This window comes from Cydia strobilella, chromosome 4 (genome assembly GCF_947568885.1).
Source record: "Cydia strobilella chromosome 4, ilCydStro3.1, whole genome shotgun sequence".
Taxonomy (NCBI): Eukaryota; Metazoa; Arthropoda; class Insecta; order Lepidoptera; family Tortricidae; genus Cydia; species Cydia strobilella.
In genome coordinates this window covers 13,776,919-13,791,396 of record NC_086044.1, presented here as the reverse complement: position 1 = coordinate 13,791,396, position 14,478 = coordinate 13,776,919, and the positions used below count along the sequence as shown (strand labels likewise).

The 14,478-nt window shown below is 37.6% G+C and overlaps 2 protein-coding genes across 3 annotated transcripts in view; both read left to right on the top strand.

Moving 5' to 3' along the window:
- LOC134741066 (cysteine desulfurase, mitochondrial) overlaps positions 1-2,599 on the top strand; it is a 90,286-nt gene extending 87,687 nt beyond the window's left edge. The window contains exon 9 of the mRNA XM_063673828.1: positions 2,589-2,599. The gene's annotated coding sequence lies outside the window, so the exon portion shown is untranslated. The remainder of the gene's footprint in view (positions 1-2,588) is intronic.
- The window catches only part of LOC134741069 (LIM/homeobox protein Lhx3), an 88,820-nt gene that overhangs the window by 54,253 nt on the left and 20,089 nt on the right, over positions 1-14,478 (top strand). The window contains exons 1-4 of one of the 2 annotated variants that reach the window (XM_063673832.1): positions 2,593-2,719; positions 7,721-7,895; positions 8,391-8,593; positions 9,112-9,298. In XM_063673832.1, coding sequence (XP_063529902.1) covers positions 2,623-2,719; positions 7,721-7,895; positions 8,391-8,593; positions 9,112-9,298 — 662 coding nt within the window. In that variant the 5' untranslated portion in view covers positions 2,593-2,622. Of the gene's footprint in view, positions 1-2,592; positions 2,720-7,720; positions 7,896-8,390; positions 8,594-9,111; positions 9,299-14,478 lie in introns of those variants that run through there. The other variant, XM_063673831.1, reaches the window with a different exon arrangement.

Sequence of the window (14,478 nt, the reverse complement as noted above, 5' to 3'; positions counted from 1 at the left end):
TACTTACTGTAATAAACTATAACAGTTATAAAATAGATAAAACTTGTGATGTAGCCTCGCAAAAGGTTGCGAATAAGGTATAAACATTCGATTTAAGCAATAGCAGATAGTTATGTTCATAAATGTCCTATCTATGTCCATACATTTTTTTAAATAATAAAGTCATCAATGAAACAAAACTTGCAAACAAAGTAACTAGTTATTATAAGATAATATAGATCTGATAAGAAGCGATAGCAAGCGAAATAAATTATTGTGCAATGTTTCGGTTCGTACACAAGTAATCAGAAGTTTGTAGCGCTACGTCGTCGGACAAGTTCAGCCGTAGGGCGGAAGAAGTAACGCTAGTAGCGTGATTTATGGGCACATAAAGTCGCAAACGCACGGATGCCCTTGCGCTCACTTGTATAATTTATTGTTCTTGCAACACTAAGCCCCGGTCACGGTTGACCCGGGCCTAGACCAACCTAACAGATTTATAGTGCATGTGTTTTTTTAATTGAGCTCGACGGCGGACCTTGTTAGTTTGTTTTTTGAAATATTTCTTAAAAGTTTTTACGTTTTCATTTTAACAAAAACTCATTATAAATATTTACTCTCAATTTCTATTTAATGTTTTTAGGGTTCCGTACCCAAAGGGTAAAAACGGGTCCCTATTACTAAGACTCCTCTGTCCGTCTCTGTCACCAGGCTGTATCTCATGAACCGTGATAGCTAGACTGTTGAAATTTTCACAGATGGTGTATTTCTGTTGCCACTATAACAACAAATACTAAAATGTACCGAACCCTCGGTGGGTGACTCCGATTCGCACTTGTCCGGTTTTTTTAAAGCTTCTGTGTAACTGACATTGAAGTTTTGTAAGTGACGGTTGTTATGTTTTAGTGATTATTGTTTCAAATATTTCGATACTCAAGTACATATGTATGGACATAAGTACCTAGTTTAATAAAAACTTCAAGAACGTCTACGCTTTGTAGGTCCGCGATCTTAGTGAAAAAAAGTAGGTAGTTTTTACAAAACTGAACCCAAAACCGTGATTGCTGTCTCGACCAAATAATTATTTATTTATGTACATACATACACACAGTTTTGTTATATTTTGCACAGCTAGAATGTTTGTTGTAGGTGATGCAAAATATATACTTATTTTCTTTATTCCCATACTTTATTCCAATTTTTGTTACTACAATTAAGACACATAAATATATAATCAAATATTACACAACTTCTAAATAAGTGTAATAAAACTGAAACACGAGAATGTGAACCTAATACTCAAGTCGCTTTGGAAAAGTTGTTTTTTATATTTACTTTGGCTTGCAACTACCATAGAGTAACTTATACTAGAGCGGTACTGTCATAGTAAATTTTGTAACCCCAGTAAATTCACTGCCATCTGTCGACACACTTTAAAACTAAAAATAAATATTTATAAAAATACGATAAAATGTATTTAAATATGGATAAATGATTTTTTTTTATTTGCATTAATTATTTTTATGATTTTGACCCATGTTCTTTCACTGATATGCGTTAAAATTGTTAAATAACAAACGAAACCGTCAACGCCATCTATACGACAGTAAGCCAAAGCTAGTAGCGCCCTCTGAACGAGAATCAAATTTTCTTGATTTTCGAGGCACGTTTTTTCCTTAGACTGTATCCAATTACGGAGTTATATCTATCTTTGCAACTACTAACTATTATTTTTCTCTTTGTGTTGTTGCCGGCCGCTGTTACACTGCCTATAAACTTTGAGTGACTATTCAACTGTTGTTGTTCCGTATACTGTGGCATGTAGCAATGTAGCTTTGCTAGGTATATAATGTGTATAATGTTAAATGTTGACAATATAATAGTATATAAACATAATTTAATTTTTTATGGTTGTTTGTGGGTACACTTAATATATTATGTATTGTGAATTCAATTCATTGTGTACATAGTTGTGTGGTAGATAAACACACCAAATAAAATAAAAAACAATTAGATTCTGAAATTGTTGTTTCAGAGCCTAATTGATTTTTTTTATAAATAATTTATTTTTATTTGATACAATAAATTTTCGTAGGTTTCGTAGACAAGCAGACATGTAATACAATTTGTTTCCTATGTTAATAAAGAAATAATTTGTTTTTTATTAGCCGAATATACTTACGTATGAATAGTAATATGTACGTATACATAGCCACGACCTGGAAACCATATCTTGTATATTGGGTTGTAAAATGTACCTATATTTACAGCTTGTCACGAGATTTTGATACTCGTATTTCCTTATTATGACAATTTTAAAAATTAAAATCAATCAGATCGTTATTTATTTTATTTACACAAGTTGTAAAATGTACCTATATTTACCCTTACAAAATACAAGAGCATTGCCACGGACACCTGTCTGCGAAGCACTAGAGCAATGCAGGCGTTTAATATCTTGTATGGAAATGTGCGAAAATTTCTGCAATCGATCGATGGGTGTGCCCGCGCCTGGATTGGTCGATGGGCGTGGTGGCTGTTATCGCCGAAAAGGCAGCGGCCAATAGCGTAGAGGTAGCGATAAGAGGGTTGGGGTTGTAAACCCTCAGTGTACCGGTCGCATCGAGACGGGACGGGTGTGCCATGCTGGGTACCATGATGTACCCCGCGGAGGAGGCCGAGATAGAGGACATGCGCGTGCCGCCGATCCAGTTGGAGCACCTTCCTGAAGTGTTCCTGTGTACGTAGTGGCGCGCGTGTTTTGTTTACATTCAGTTCATAGTGTGGTGTAGCATTTTTAGTTCCAATACAGTAGGTAAGGTTAGAGTGATGGGTTTACGGTGTAGGTAATTAAAATAGTGTCAAAATGGAAAGTAACGCTAGGTTTTTGTGGCAACTATTAAAGGCAAAGAGACCTCTACTTGCCAGTAGCATCTGTGGAAAAGATGATTTGTTGATATCACCTAGTGTAAAAAAACCCGTTTGGGGTCAATAAGTAAAATATAGTTGGTCAAACCAAATTATCAGGAAATAAGAATAAAAAAAAACTATACTAAGTGTAGTCGAAATTAAACAGTCCTTTGACAAACTATAACTAAATAATACTGGGAATAAAGGAGAGTACCTACTCAAGTGTTAGACACATTTCTCTTGTGGAAGAAAATTGTGGAGTAGGCAGGTATTGTAGGAGCAGGTTATAATATAACCTCACTACCTAGTTAAGTTTTTCAAAACAGGGAATATAAGTCATTTTAGTCATTAGCAGCAGTCGAACTGCAATTTATCTGGAAACTGTCGCCGACTGCACAGTCAGCGTGCGGTTCCCATAAAAGATGCAGGTGAAATGCAGTGCGTCTATTTCAGTCATACGTTAGGGAAACAATTTAATTGTTTGCAAACAACAAATAAACAGAAAACAAATTTTACTAGACATACCTGTTTGTTCTAGAGGCAAATCCAAAATAAGGTTCTATGCATCACTATTAGTTTATTAAATATGAGTATTATGCGTTACCCGGGTTCTTTAAAGTCACAGCGCTGAATACCAGGAGTGCGAGACATTTATAAGTATAAACATAAATAATCGGATTGACTACGAGGAAGTTAAAGCAAGAGTTTGCCTCCAATAATACCAGGCCCTCAACATTAACTACTTCATTAAATTATTTTACGGTTTAGACTCACTTGTTTTAGTCACTCGCGCGACATGTTTCGGAGAGCCTAGGTCTCCTTTCTCAAGCACTAATAGTGCGAGCAGCGTTCACGACGACCGTGCATTGCGTACCCGGGTAAGGCATAATACTCATATTTAATAAACTAATAGTGATGCATAGGGCCTTATTTTGGATTTGCCTCTAGAACAAACAGGTGTCTTAGTAAATGATTTGAGTTCAAATTCGATTAACTACTTCTTTTAAATTAAACCTTTGTTTATTTTTCAAAAACAGTTCGGATACCTTATTTAGACGAAAATATAGTTAGACCAAGATGCAGACTTGCAACGATTTTGACAGCACACGCAGTGCAAGTGTTATTTATACGTCATAATTTCATAGCCGTTAGGCCCTATATGTATAGCAGTTAGTCCCATAGTCAGTGGGCCCCTTTATTAAGGAGCTAGACTGTTCGAAATTAACCGGCAAACGAGCTTGCAACAATGATGCGTTGAATGATATGAACAGACTGAGAAACCTGCCCAGCGATAACTAAAAAGTAAAAAATAAATTAAAAGTAAAAAAACTCCTTAAAAAACAAGCTTTTACTTAAATGCGCTAAAAAGAATAAAATATTTTTTTCCTTTGAAAAATGAAAATGAAAATGAAAATATTTTATTTCATTAATAAAATGTTACATTACAAGGTAGTAGGTTGGGACTTCCTTTTAAGTATATTATACCTGTATCAGGAAGCCCCGCTCCTCCGTAGCAACAAGTAGTTTTTAGTTTAACAAAAGCAGAAAGAAAACTTAAGCTAATACAATTTTATCTACATTAAATGTGTGTGTGTGTGTGTGTGTGTGTGTGTGTGTGTGTGTGTGTGTGTGTGTGTGTGTGTGTGAGAGAGAGAGAGAGAGAGAGAGTGAGTGAGTGAGTGAGTGTGTATGTGTGTGTGTAGGTGTATGAGATCGTGTGAGTGCAGGTGGTGAGGTGATGTACTAATCGGCACTTCTTATATATAGGTACTGTAAAGGTCCTTTAAAACTTACTATCAACTTAAAACGTCATTACACAATTTATTATACCTATGATGTAAAAGCTTGTCGCGAGATTTAGATACTCGGATTTCCTTGTTATGACAATTTTAACATTTTAAATCAATCAGATCATGTTATTTATTTTGTTATATGTCTTGGGCAAAGAGTGGGGGGTAGGGTAGGAAACAGTGGCTCAGCTCGAACAGTGGCTCAGTCGCCCAAAAATCGCCTCTATCATGTTGGAATTAGGTTGAGTGAGCCATTGTACCCGGCTATTTTTTCCGAGCCACTGTTTCCTACCCTACCCTACAGCTTGCCCTCTAAAGTCGTATTGCCCAAATAGTCCGTGGTATTTAACTATTTTTGACAAATGGTAGCTCTTCAGTCATTTGGCATTTGAGATCAGACTTGAGAGTCATGCTCTCGACAACGCACTCAAACGAGCCTCTCGCTCTTTAGGCATTTCGTTTGCTCTAACTTGAGAGTTATTCTCTCGTAACGCGCTCAAACAAGCCTCTCGTTCTTCAAGCGTTTCGTTTGCTCTAACTTGAGAGCTATGCTCTCGTGACTCGCTCAAACGAGCCTCTCGCTCTTCAGGCGTTTCGCTTGCTTTAACATGAGAGCTGAAAACGAGCCTCTCGCTCTGCAATGGTTTCCCTTGCCCTACCTTCAGAGATATGCTCTCGTAATGCGCTCAAACGAGCCTCTGGCTCTTCAGTGGTCTCGCTTGCTCTAACTTGAGAGATATGCCCTCGTAACTCGTAACGCGATAAAACGAGTCTCTCACTCTTTAAAAAATGATCGGCGGCGCCGTTTGCCAAAAAACTGGCGGCGGCGGCGTAATTTCGGCGTGAAATCGGCGTGACCTTGACTTTCAGGTTTCTTAAGACAAATCATTAATTTGTTGTTTTTCTTGAAAATTTGATCAATCCAGGTTGCTGGCCAGTGATTCCAGTGAACTAAGTATAGTTTTGAATAGGCTGTGAGTAAAATAGAATTTGTAAATGAATAATATAAGATAGGTATAATAACTTGTGCCAAGTGCGAATCGGACTCGCGCACGAAGGGTTCCGTACCATTATCTATAAAAACGGCATAAAAATCACGTTTGTTGTATGGGAGCCCCTTAAATATTTATGTTATTCTGTTTTTAGGGTTCCGTACCCAAAGGGTAAAAACGGGACCCTATTACTAAGACTCTGCTGTCCGTCTGTCACCAGGCTGTATCTCATGAACTATAACTAGACAGTTGAAATTTTCACAGATGATGTATTTTTGTTGCCGCTATAACAACAAATACTAAAAACAGAATAATATAAATATTTAAATGGGGCTCCCATACAACAAACGTGATTTTTTTGCGGTTTTTTTCCGTAATGGTACGGAACCCTTCGTGCGAGTCCGACTCGCACTTGGCCGGTTTTTTAGTATTTTTTGTTATAGCGCCAACAGAAATACATCATCTGTGAAAATTTAAACTGTCTAGCTATCATGGTTCATGAGATACAGCCTGGTGACAGACGGACAGACGGACGGACGGACAGCGCAGTGTTAGTAATAGAGTCCCGTTTTTACCCTTTGGGTACGGAACCCTAATAAACTACGCAAATACAGTGTTTCCTTTGAAGCTTGACTCAGCCCTACGTACTCTGCCTCTGTAGAGCTCAATGATACTACTGTCGCCTGTTTTTTGCTTTCCCAAGAAACAATATTGTAGCCTAACTTGAAAATTAATCCCATGAAAGATTTGCGATTCAGCTTCAGGTTCATGTCATGTGTCCAGTTTACATTATGCAAATTGTCACTTTCATCGGAATCCGGAAAGTGGGTCAAATTTAACTTGCATGATTTGACCCGTACAAACATACATAATTTAAGACATTAAAGTTACTTATACATTTCAAGTTATTTCTTGTCATTGGTGATTTATTATACTGATTGCTGACAAACACGAACTGCACGTCAACGGAGAATAAAGGATGACTCACGTTAGACCGGGCCGTGTCCGGGCCGGAGCTTCCGGCGCTTCGTTTTCTATGGAAAGCATCACGTGATCACCTGTCACGTCATAGAAAAGTAAGCGCCGGAAGCTCCGGCCCGGTCACGGCCGGTCTAACGTGAGTCATCCTTTATAGGATAGCACCCTTCCGGTACGGAGCCATAAAAAGTTTTTTGACCAAATTCAATTATTTGATACTAGTTTTTATCGTTGACTTTTCTTTCCACAGTCAACTAATACTCATAGAGATAATTGTAACAACTCTAAACACAATTACGTTGCGTCGTTTTATCACAGAGTTCCTATGGCCACCTCCTGTCTCCATCATTAGATCAGCTCGATGCATAATATTGCATTGTCACCCGACTTACATATGTATCCCAATTTTCAGCTTCATTGGAAGTCGGAAAGTGGGTAAAATTTAGCTTGCAAAATTTGATCCGTACAAACATAGTTACATACATAACTACATACCTACATATTTATTTACATAGGTACATTGCAAGTTAAATAAAAGCTTGTAAAAAGTACAAAAATACAGAATAGAAAATATCGAGAGCTAATTTCTTAATTATTTTTCATCACACTCGCTCAGTAAATGTGGAATTGCACGCAGGCTTAGCGGGAACTATAGAAAAACCGTTTTTCTTAGTGAGTTATGAAGTTTCTAGTATTATAATTAACAGTTTTTTGTCTTTATACTTAATTTTTGTATCGCAAGTGTGATGAAAAACATTGGGTGTAGTAACTCGGGGCGTAATAATATTGAAAACTCGAGTCTATAAATCGCTCCGCCAAGCCGTCGCGATTTAACATACTCTCGTTTGCAATATTTAACTTACGCCCCATGTTGCACAATGTACTATAGTTTCAGCCTAAATTTTACATTTAAGAAACAGCATTTTGGAGATTTACCTAATCATGTTGAAATGTTGAAAAGGACGTTCAGTATGTCGTTCATTAAAAACTGTAAACTTAGCTGATAGGTACCTTTTTCGTTGAGTGCTCTTTTGCACAAGAGTCACCTCTGAAATATGTGTTTTGCTGCAGCCAGTATCCCGAAGTGCGGCGGCTGCCATGAGATGATAGTAGACAGATACGTGCTGAAAGTGTCAGACCGAACGTGGCATGCGGGCTGCCTGCGCTGCGTCGAGTGCCGGGCCATGCTGTCCGGGAAGTGCTTCGCGAGGAACAACCAGCTTTATTGTACAGATGACTTTTTCAAGTAAGTTTATAAATAATGAAATAGTTACTTTGTTATTGTTACGAACTTCCGTGGCTGCCATGAGATGATCACTATCATGTAGAGATGCTCTGATGATGTCAGGCCGCATGTGGCATGTCGGCATGTGTGATATCTACGCCTGCGCTGCGTCAATTAATTGTCGTGATATTATTAATTAACTCAAGTCATGTTTAATTAAACCTTCGTATGGAGTTACTAGTCTAAAATCTACAAATAAATCTTATATCCCATTATATTACCCATTCATCGCTAATCACGACACGTTGTCGTTTTGCCTCTACGAAGCATTTTCGCTACATACTGGGAATCCCATGTTATCGGCTACGGCGTAGCGCTACGACCGTAGCTCATCGGTGAATGTGTTAAACGTAACAAAGAGATCAATCGCTTCTAAGTTCTCTATAAACTAAACTTACCTCATCAATGAAATCTTTCACGTTGATAATGTTATTGTTTTTCCGGCTGTTGTCCCAGGCGGTTCGGCACAAAATGCGCGGGCTGCGGGCAGGGCATCCCCCCCACGCAGGTGGTGAGAAGGGCGCAGTCGCACGTGTATCACATGCGCTGCTTCGCGTGCGCGGCGTGCGCGCGGACGCTGAACACGGGGGACGAGTTTTATCTGATGGAGGATGGGAAGCTAGTCTGTAAACCTGACTATGAAGCGGCTAGAGCCAAAGGTTAGTAAGTACTTCCATTTTATCCTCCTGCAATTAAATATGAAGTCAAACATCAAGTAACTGAGCATAGCAGCCAAAATTTTCAGACTGATCCATCATCGCATATACCAAATTACAGTCTACATAATATATTATACGTATGATGCTATGACAATACAAACAAACGTACAATTTGTGCCATTTCAGGCAACTCTGCTCAAATAATGTCTTTATGGTGAAGACCAGCATATAAAATATTTGATTGGGAAGATAGTCATAGGACAAGAACTCTCATTTTGTTATACGTATTCCCCTTAGACACAGTCCGAAAGGAAGTGCTTCGCCCCTTCTGCTTTACCGACTTTCTGTAAGTTGAGTGTGTGTACAAGCACGAGTTTAAAGCGGTACGAAAGAGCTTATAGGCGGTCTTGCGTCTTGCCTAATATACGGTTTTCTCCATATTGACCTTACGTACTTAAATGTGATAATTATAAAAACTGTAAAAGTTGGTATCGATTTAAGTATTGTTTGTTGCGCAGGCGGAGAAGGATCATTAGACGGTGACGCGGCAAGTAAGCGGCCACGAACGACGATCACGGCGAAGCAACTAGAGACTCTAAAGAGCGCGTACAGCAGTAGTCCGAAACCTGCACGCCATGTCAGAGAGCAGCTAGCGCAGGACACGGGACTGGACATGCGTGTCGTGCAAGTGTGGTTTCAAAACAGGTAAGAATCACAACCATTTTAAAAAACTACCTCCGTTACCCGTTAGTCAGCGAACGTAAAGCGGCTCATATTTTTATATTTTTTCAGCATTTAGTAGCTATAACTAAGCATATAAGACAGATGACAGCTGCTTTTGAAATATGTATTGTTATCACTGCGGATGAAAAGACACTTTCCATAAAAATTTTCGTACATTGACCCGCCTGTTGACATCTCTATCGCACGCGCATAACTAATATATTGCTATCACGCTCGCAAAGTGACATTCACAGCCGGCAGCATGGGCGGGACACCAATATCCATAGCGAAATCCGCCGGATCAATGTTCGAAATTCCTTGTAGAAAGCGTCTTTGCTTTATCGTGTCGCGTTACTGTATTTGAGTGCTTGTGACTTGAAGCAAGGTCAGAATGTATATCTAATGTCGATTATAGGCCCATGTCTAAGTAATATGTATAGGCCGTTCGTGTACAGTCAGCTTTAGTGAAAAGGTACCCCCTCTGCAAATAAATTTGTATGCAAATGTGCTAAGCTAATAGTATTGCTGACTTTACCTATGTGTAAAAGACCGAAGCCCAACAGGGCACATTGTGACGCCACGACATGCATCGACGGTATATATAAACAAGAGTCATCGTACTCATCCTAGACACAAATAATACTAAAATAATTGCAGGTATCTTATATTGCACGTGCTGCTCTTGCTTTAGTTAAGGCTGGACGAAAAATTTGATATGCGACTCGGAGCGATAAAAATTGCAACTCAACCATAATAAATTAATATACCGTAACGTTTGCATGTCCGTGAGTTCTGTAATCAATTTTCCATATCTGCACAGTTAAACCAGGCAAGCGAGTTAACACAAATGATTTTGAAATGGTCAGTGACTTAACAAGACGTAAAAGTTTTATCGCCGCAAACAGAAATATAGGATTTTTCAGTCGTGGCTTGGAATGAATGCGCATATTTTGCTTGTTTTATTTCTCCTTTTCATCTTACAATCCCCCGGATTTTTTTAAATACGTGATCAAAATATCTGATCAAAATATTTTTGATAAAAAATAATAAACTTACTTTTTCTTTTAGAATAGAATCTTATTACATTAAGAGATGATTGAAATGACTAACAACGAATTTAAGATCCAGGCAGGTTCTTTATCGTAAAAGTAAGTATAGTAAGTATCAAGAAAAGTTTAAATAAATTTTAAATTACATAAAAAATACGTCTGTAAGTTGCTATTTAGTTGGGTACCTATTTATTCTGTAATAAGTACCGACTGCACACTGATAGCGTCAATTAATCTAAACGAGAATAAAATTGGGCAGGTGGGGAAAATCTGAAACTAAACGTGATACGGGAACTTGACTTTGGAGGCCGATTTTAGAAAAAATAAAAATAGCATTAATTTACAATACTGAAAGAGTTTTTTTTCTATATTTCGAATACCGCATTAATGTACAACGTACAATATTTAGAATATAAAACTGCAAATTGAATATGTGCATATTTATGAGGTATAGTAAGTACATTTATAATCGTCCTTGCCCAACAATTGATGACCTAGCCCATTCTATGATATTGTTGGTGCATCTTTGTTAAGATCATGTTTTGTAAGGCACGGGGTCGTTGGGGCGTGAAGCCGGCGCAGCGGCGGTCGCGCCCTGTATTCAGCCGCGCTCGTTATCAAAGCCGTCGGCCATTTCAGACACACTTACCTACTTGTGAGTTCACGTGGACTTTGTTATTTCTAAAATCTGACTACGATCATAAGCTAGTGGTTACTGCTTAAAATATTGTTTTAGTTAAATCAAAATTTACTAAATATTTAACATAAATTTCTTTCAAAATAGTGGTAGGTAACTATGACCTCGATCATACTATCACGTTCAAGTATCATTACATTTTTTTTCGTTGTTGGAAAGTAGAGCACCGGAACTGTATTAATTAGGTAGGTACCTACTCGAATTAGTTATAATTTTTGTAATAATTTTACCCCAATATGAATTGATACATAATTGACGTTTTTTTAAGATTAGAATTTTTCTAACCTTAAAAATAGTGGTAAGTAGGTAATTAACTTTTTTTTCGAAATGCTAGGGTTCCTATGATATATGAAATGACACTATAATTCAGTGTATAGTTACTCAGATTTAATTTTGGACCAAAAGTTTCCACTTTTTTTAGGGTTCCGTAGTCAACTAGGAACCCTTATAGTTTCGCCATGTCCGTCCGTCTGTCTGTCTGTCTGTCCGAGGCTTTTATCCGTGATCGTTAGTGCTAGAAAGCTGCAATTTGGCATGGTTATATAAATCAATAAATTCGACAGTCGTACAATAAAAAATAAAAATAAAATTAGGGTACCTCGGGTACCTCCCCTACACGTAAAGTGGGGGTGTAATTTTTTTTCGCTTCAACCGTACAGTGGGGTATCGTTGGACAGGTCCTTCAAAACGAATATCAACAAACATTTTTTGACATAGTGGATATTTTCGGAAATAATCGCTCCGAAAGAAAAAAAATAGTGTCCCCTGAGGAGGGGGGGGGGGGGGCTCTAACTTTTGAACCGTGGGTCCAAAAATTATGAAAAAAAATGTGGAAATAGAGCTTTAAAAATACATTAAATGAAAACTATAGCAAACATGATCAGTTTAGCCGTTTTTGAGTTATCGCAAAAAGTCTCCCCTTCATAGTAAAAAGACGTACAACGTGATTAAGACATTAAATGCGTTTTTGAAGTTATATGGCATTTAAAAATGTTCGATAAACATTGCTTATTTTACTCATTCAATTGTTATTTAATATTTAATTTCTCTAAAACAGTTTCATTGGCCGAATGAGTAATGACGTTGCCTATATAACCTACTAACAAATCATTTTTAAATTACTGCAGTTTTCTAAAACATGTGTTGTTTTCATAAATATTACAATTTAATGTTTTTCGCTATGGATTATTATGACCAGACATGCAGTCTCCGATTGAAAGTAAGTTCTAAGGAAAAAATCATTGCTATACGTCTATTACTTTAATTACTCACTACCTATGCAAATTTGCCTTGTCTTTTTGGTTCCTCGTATTCGATATGAAAAGTAGATTGTTTAACTCGGGAGAAAGGCATCAAGCATCGTTTGATCTCTTTGTTAACAATCTTCTAAACTAATAGCTCTAGTTTAGCCTATTGCGACGGAAGGATAACTACGGAACCCTACACTGAGCATGGCCCGACATGCTCTTGGTTTTTTTCACTAACTGAGGTTATAAAATTTCTTATCTGAAAAAAATACGGACTTTAATGTACGAGTATTTCGAGTTCAATGCTTCTATGTAGTTTAGGCAGCTCCACTTCCTTCCTTAGGCAACCGCCAACAAACTGCTTCACAGTTTGGCGAAACATTAGATTAAGGTACTATGTTGCAATTTTTGTAAAATTTTCAATAAAAAAAAGCGTAGGTTATCAAGTGGTCTTTAATGAAGTTAGCAGGGGGTACTTTAGCTTATTTACCGCTCGGTGATTAATCGGAGTCGACGATTAAAATACAATTATCGCAATTATACTAACTCAATTTTTACATAATTTTACCTATCCTATAATTATTAGCTTTGTAATTCGTTTTGCAATTTAAAATGTTCTCTGGATCATGACCTTGCCCACGCAGAGTCCTAAAAACCTATTATGCTAAATACATAATAACATAATTGAGACTTATTGGGGTCTTAATCAAGTCTTAATACTACGTAGCTTCTATCAGAAAAAACTGTCTTAACCTTTTTTCTTATGTCTCTAATACTGTCACTGTTAGTAGGTACAGTCAAAGTATTAAATATCGATACGGACAAAGTGCCATAAATATGTATATGTCACCGGCAGATCGTAAAATCGGTCAGATCGATATATTTCTAGGCATTTCATGAAACGCCGCATTATCATGATCTGACTAGCGACTACCAGCCATATCGTTCAAACCTCAACGTTAGATGATTTGCCTGGCGACGTTTAGGCATATCGAATAAGTAGGGTGTGATATTCCTAGGTAGATCATGAAACGCCGCCATTTCATGATATGCCTAGCGACCACCAGCCATACCGTGCAAACCACACAAGGTGTGGTATTCCTAGGCTGATCATGAAACGCTGCCATTTCATGATATGACTAGCAACCACCGGCCATATCGTGCAAACCTCAAGGTGGGCAGATCATGAAACGCCGCCATTTCATGACCTGACTAGCGACCACCAGCCATATCGTGCAAACCTCAACGTTTAGGCATATCAAATAAATAGTGTTGTAAATTTTAAAAAGTACCTTTTTCCAAATAAAAATGAGCATAATTATATTCTTTACTACAGGAAAATAATTTAAGTTCGGTATTTACCATGAAAAAAATATTAATGATCCGTTTAAGGGTATATATAATAATCGGTAGGTATTGTATTAACTTTTGCTTAACATGTTTAAAGAACAAGTGATTTTGACAAATTTTGTCTACTGTAAAAAAACTTAATTTATATCCGGCCTTCACCACTGGAGGGCTTCGTCACTTTTTCTTTAATATATGACATCTATTACAGTTTTTAATTTATAAACTACGCTACGGTAATGTACGATTGGGAAGCGCATCTTAACAATAGGTAAGTACCCAATTTTTACAAAAAATTTGACCAAAATGTAAGAATTTAAACGTAGGTAACGTTTTTGGGCAGCGTACGATTTTAGTACGCATGCTGCTCAATAGGAACGTAAAATTGTACTGAAAGGTCGCTCTGGCAACACTGTACTCAGCGCCGCCAGTGGCAAAATATGCAATTATTTTACGATGCGCCCGGCCCAGGCGCATTCCTAGCTTCATACCGGTATAAAGCTAGGAAAATCGACGAATACATTGCTCTTATTGATCTGCAGCCTCTTTTATAAGGCAGATTGTGATATGCCTGGGCCTGTGTTAATCTTAGTCAGATCATGAAATGACGGCGTTTCATGATATGCCTAGGAATATCTCGGTCTACCGCCGACATATACACAACCTTATTGCACACATTAAGGTAGTGTGTACATATTTATTTTTGGTAATTTATTAGTGTCCATATTTAATACCATGAACCATGACTGTACCTAACTATTATTCATCGGTAGTATTACAAATACAGACATTAAATAGTTATTTGTTATACAAGGCGTTCCA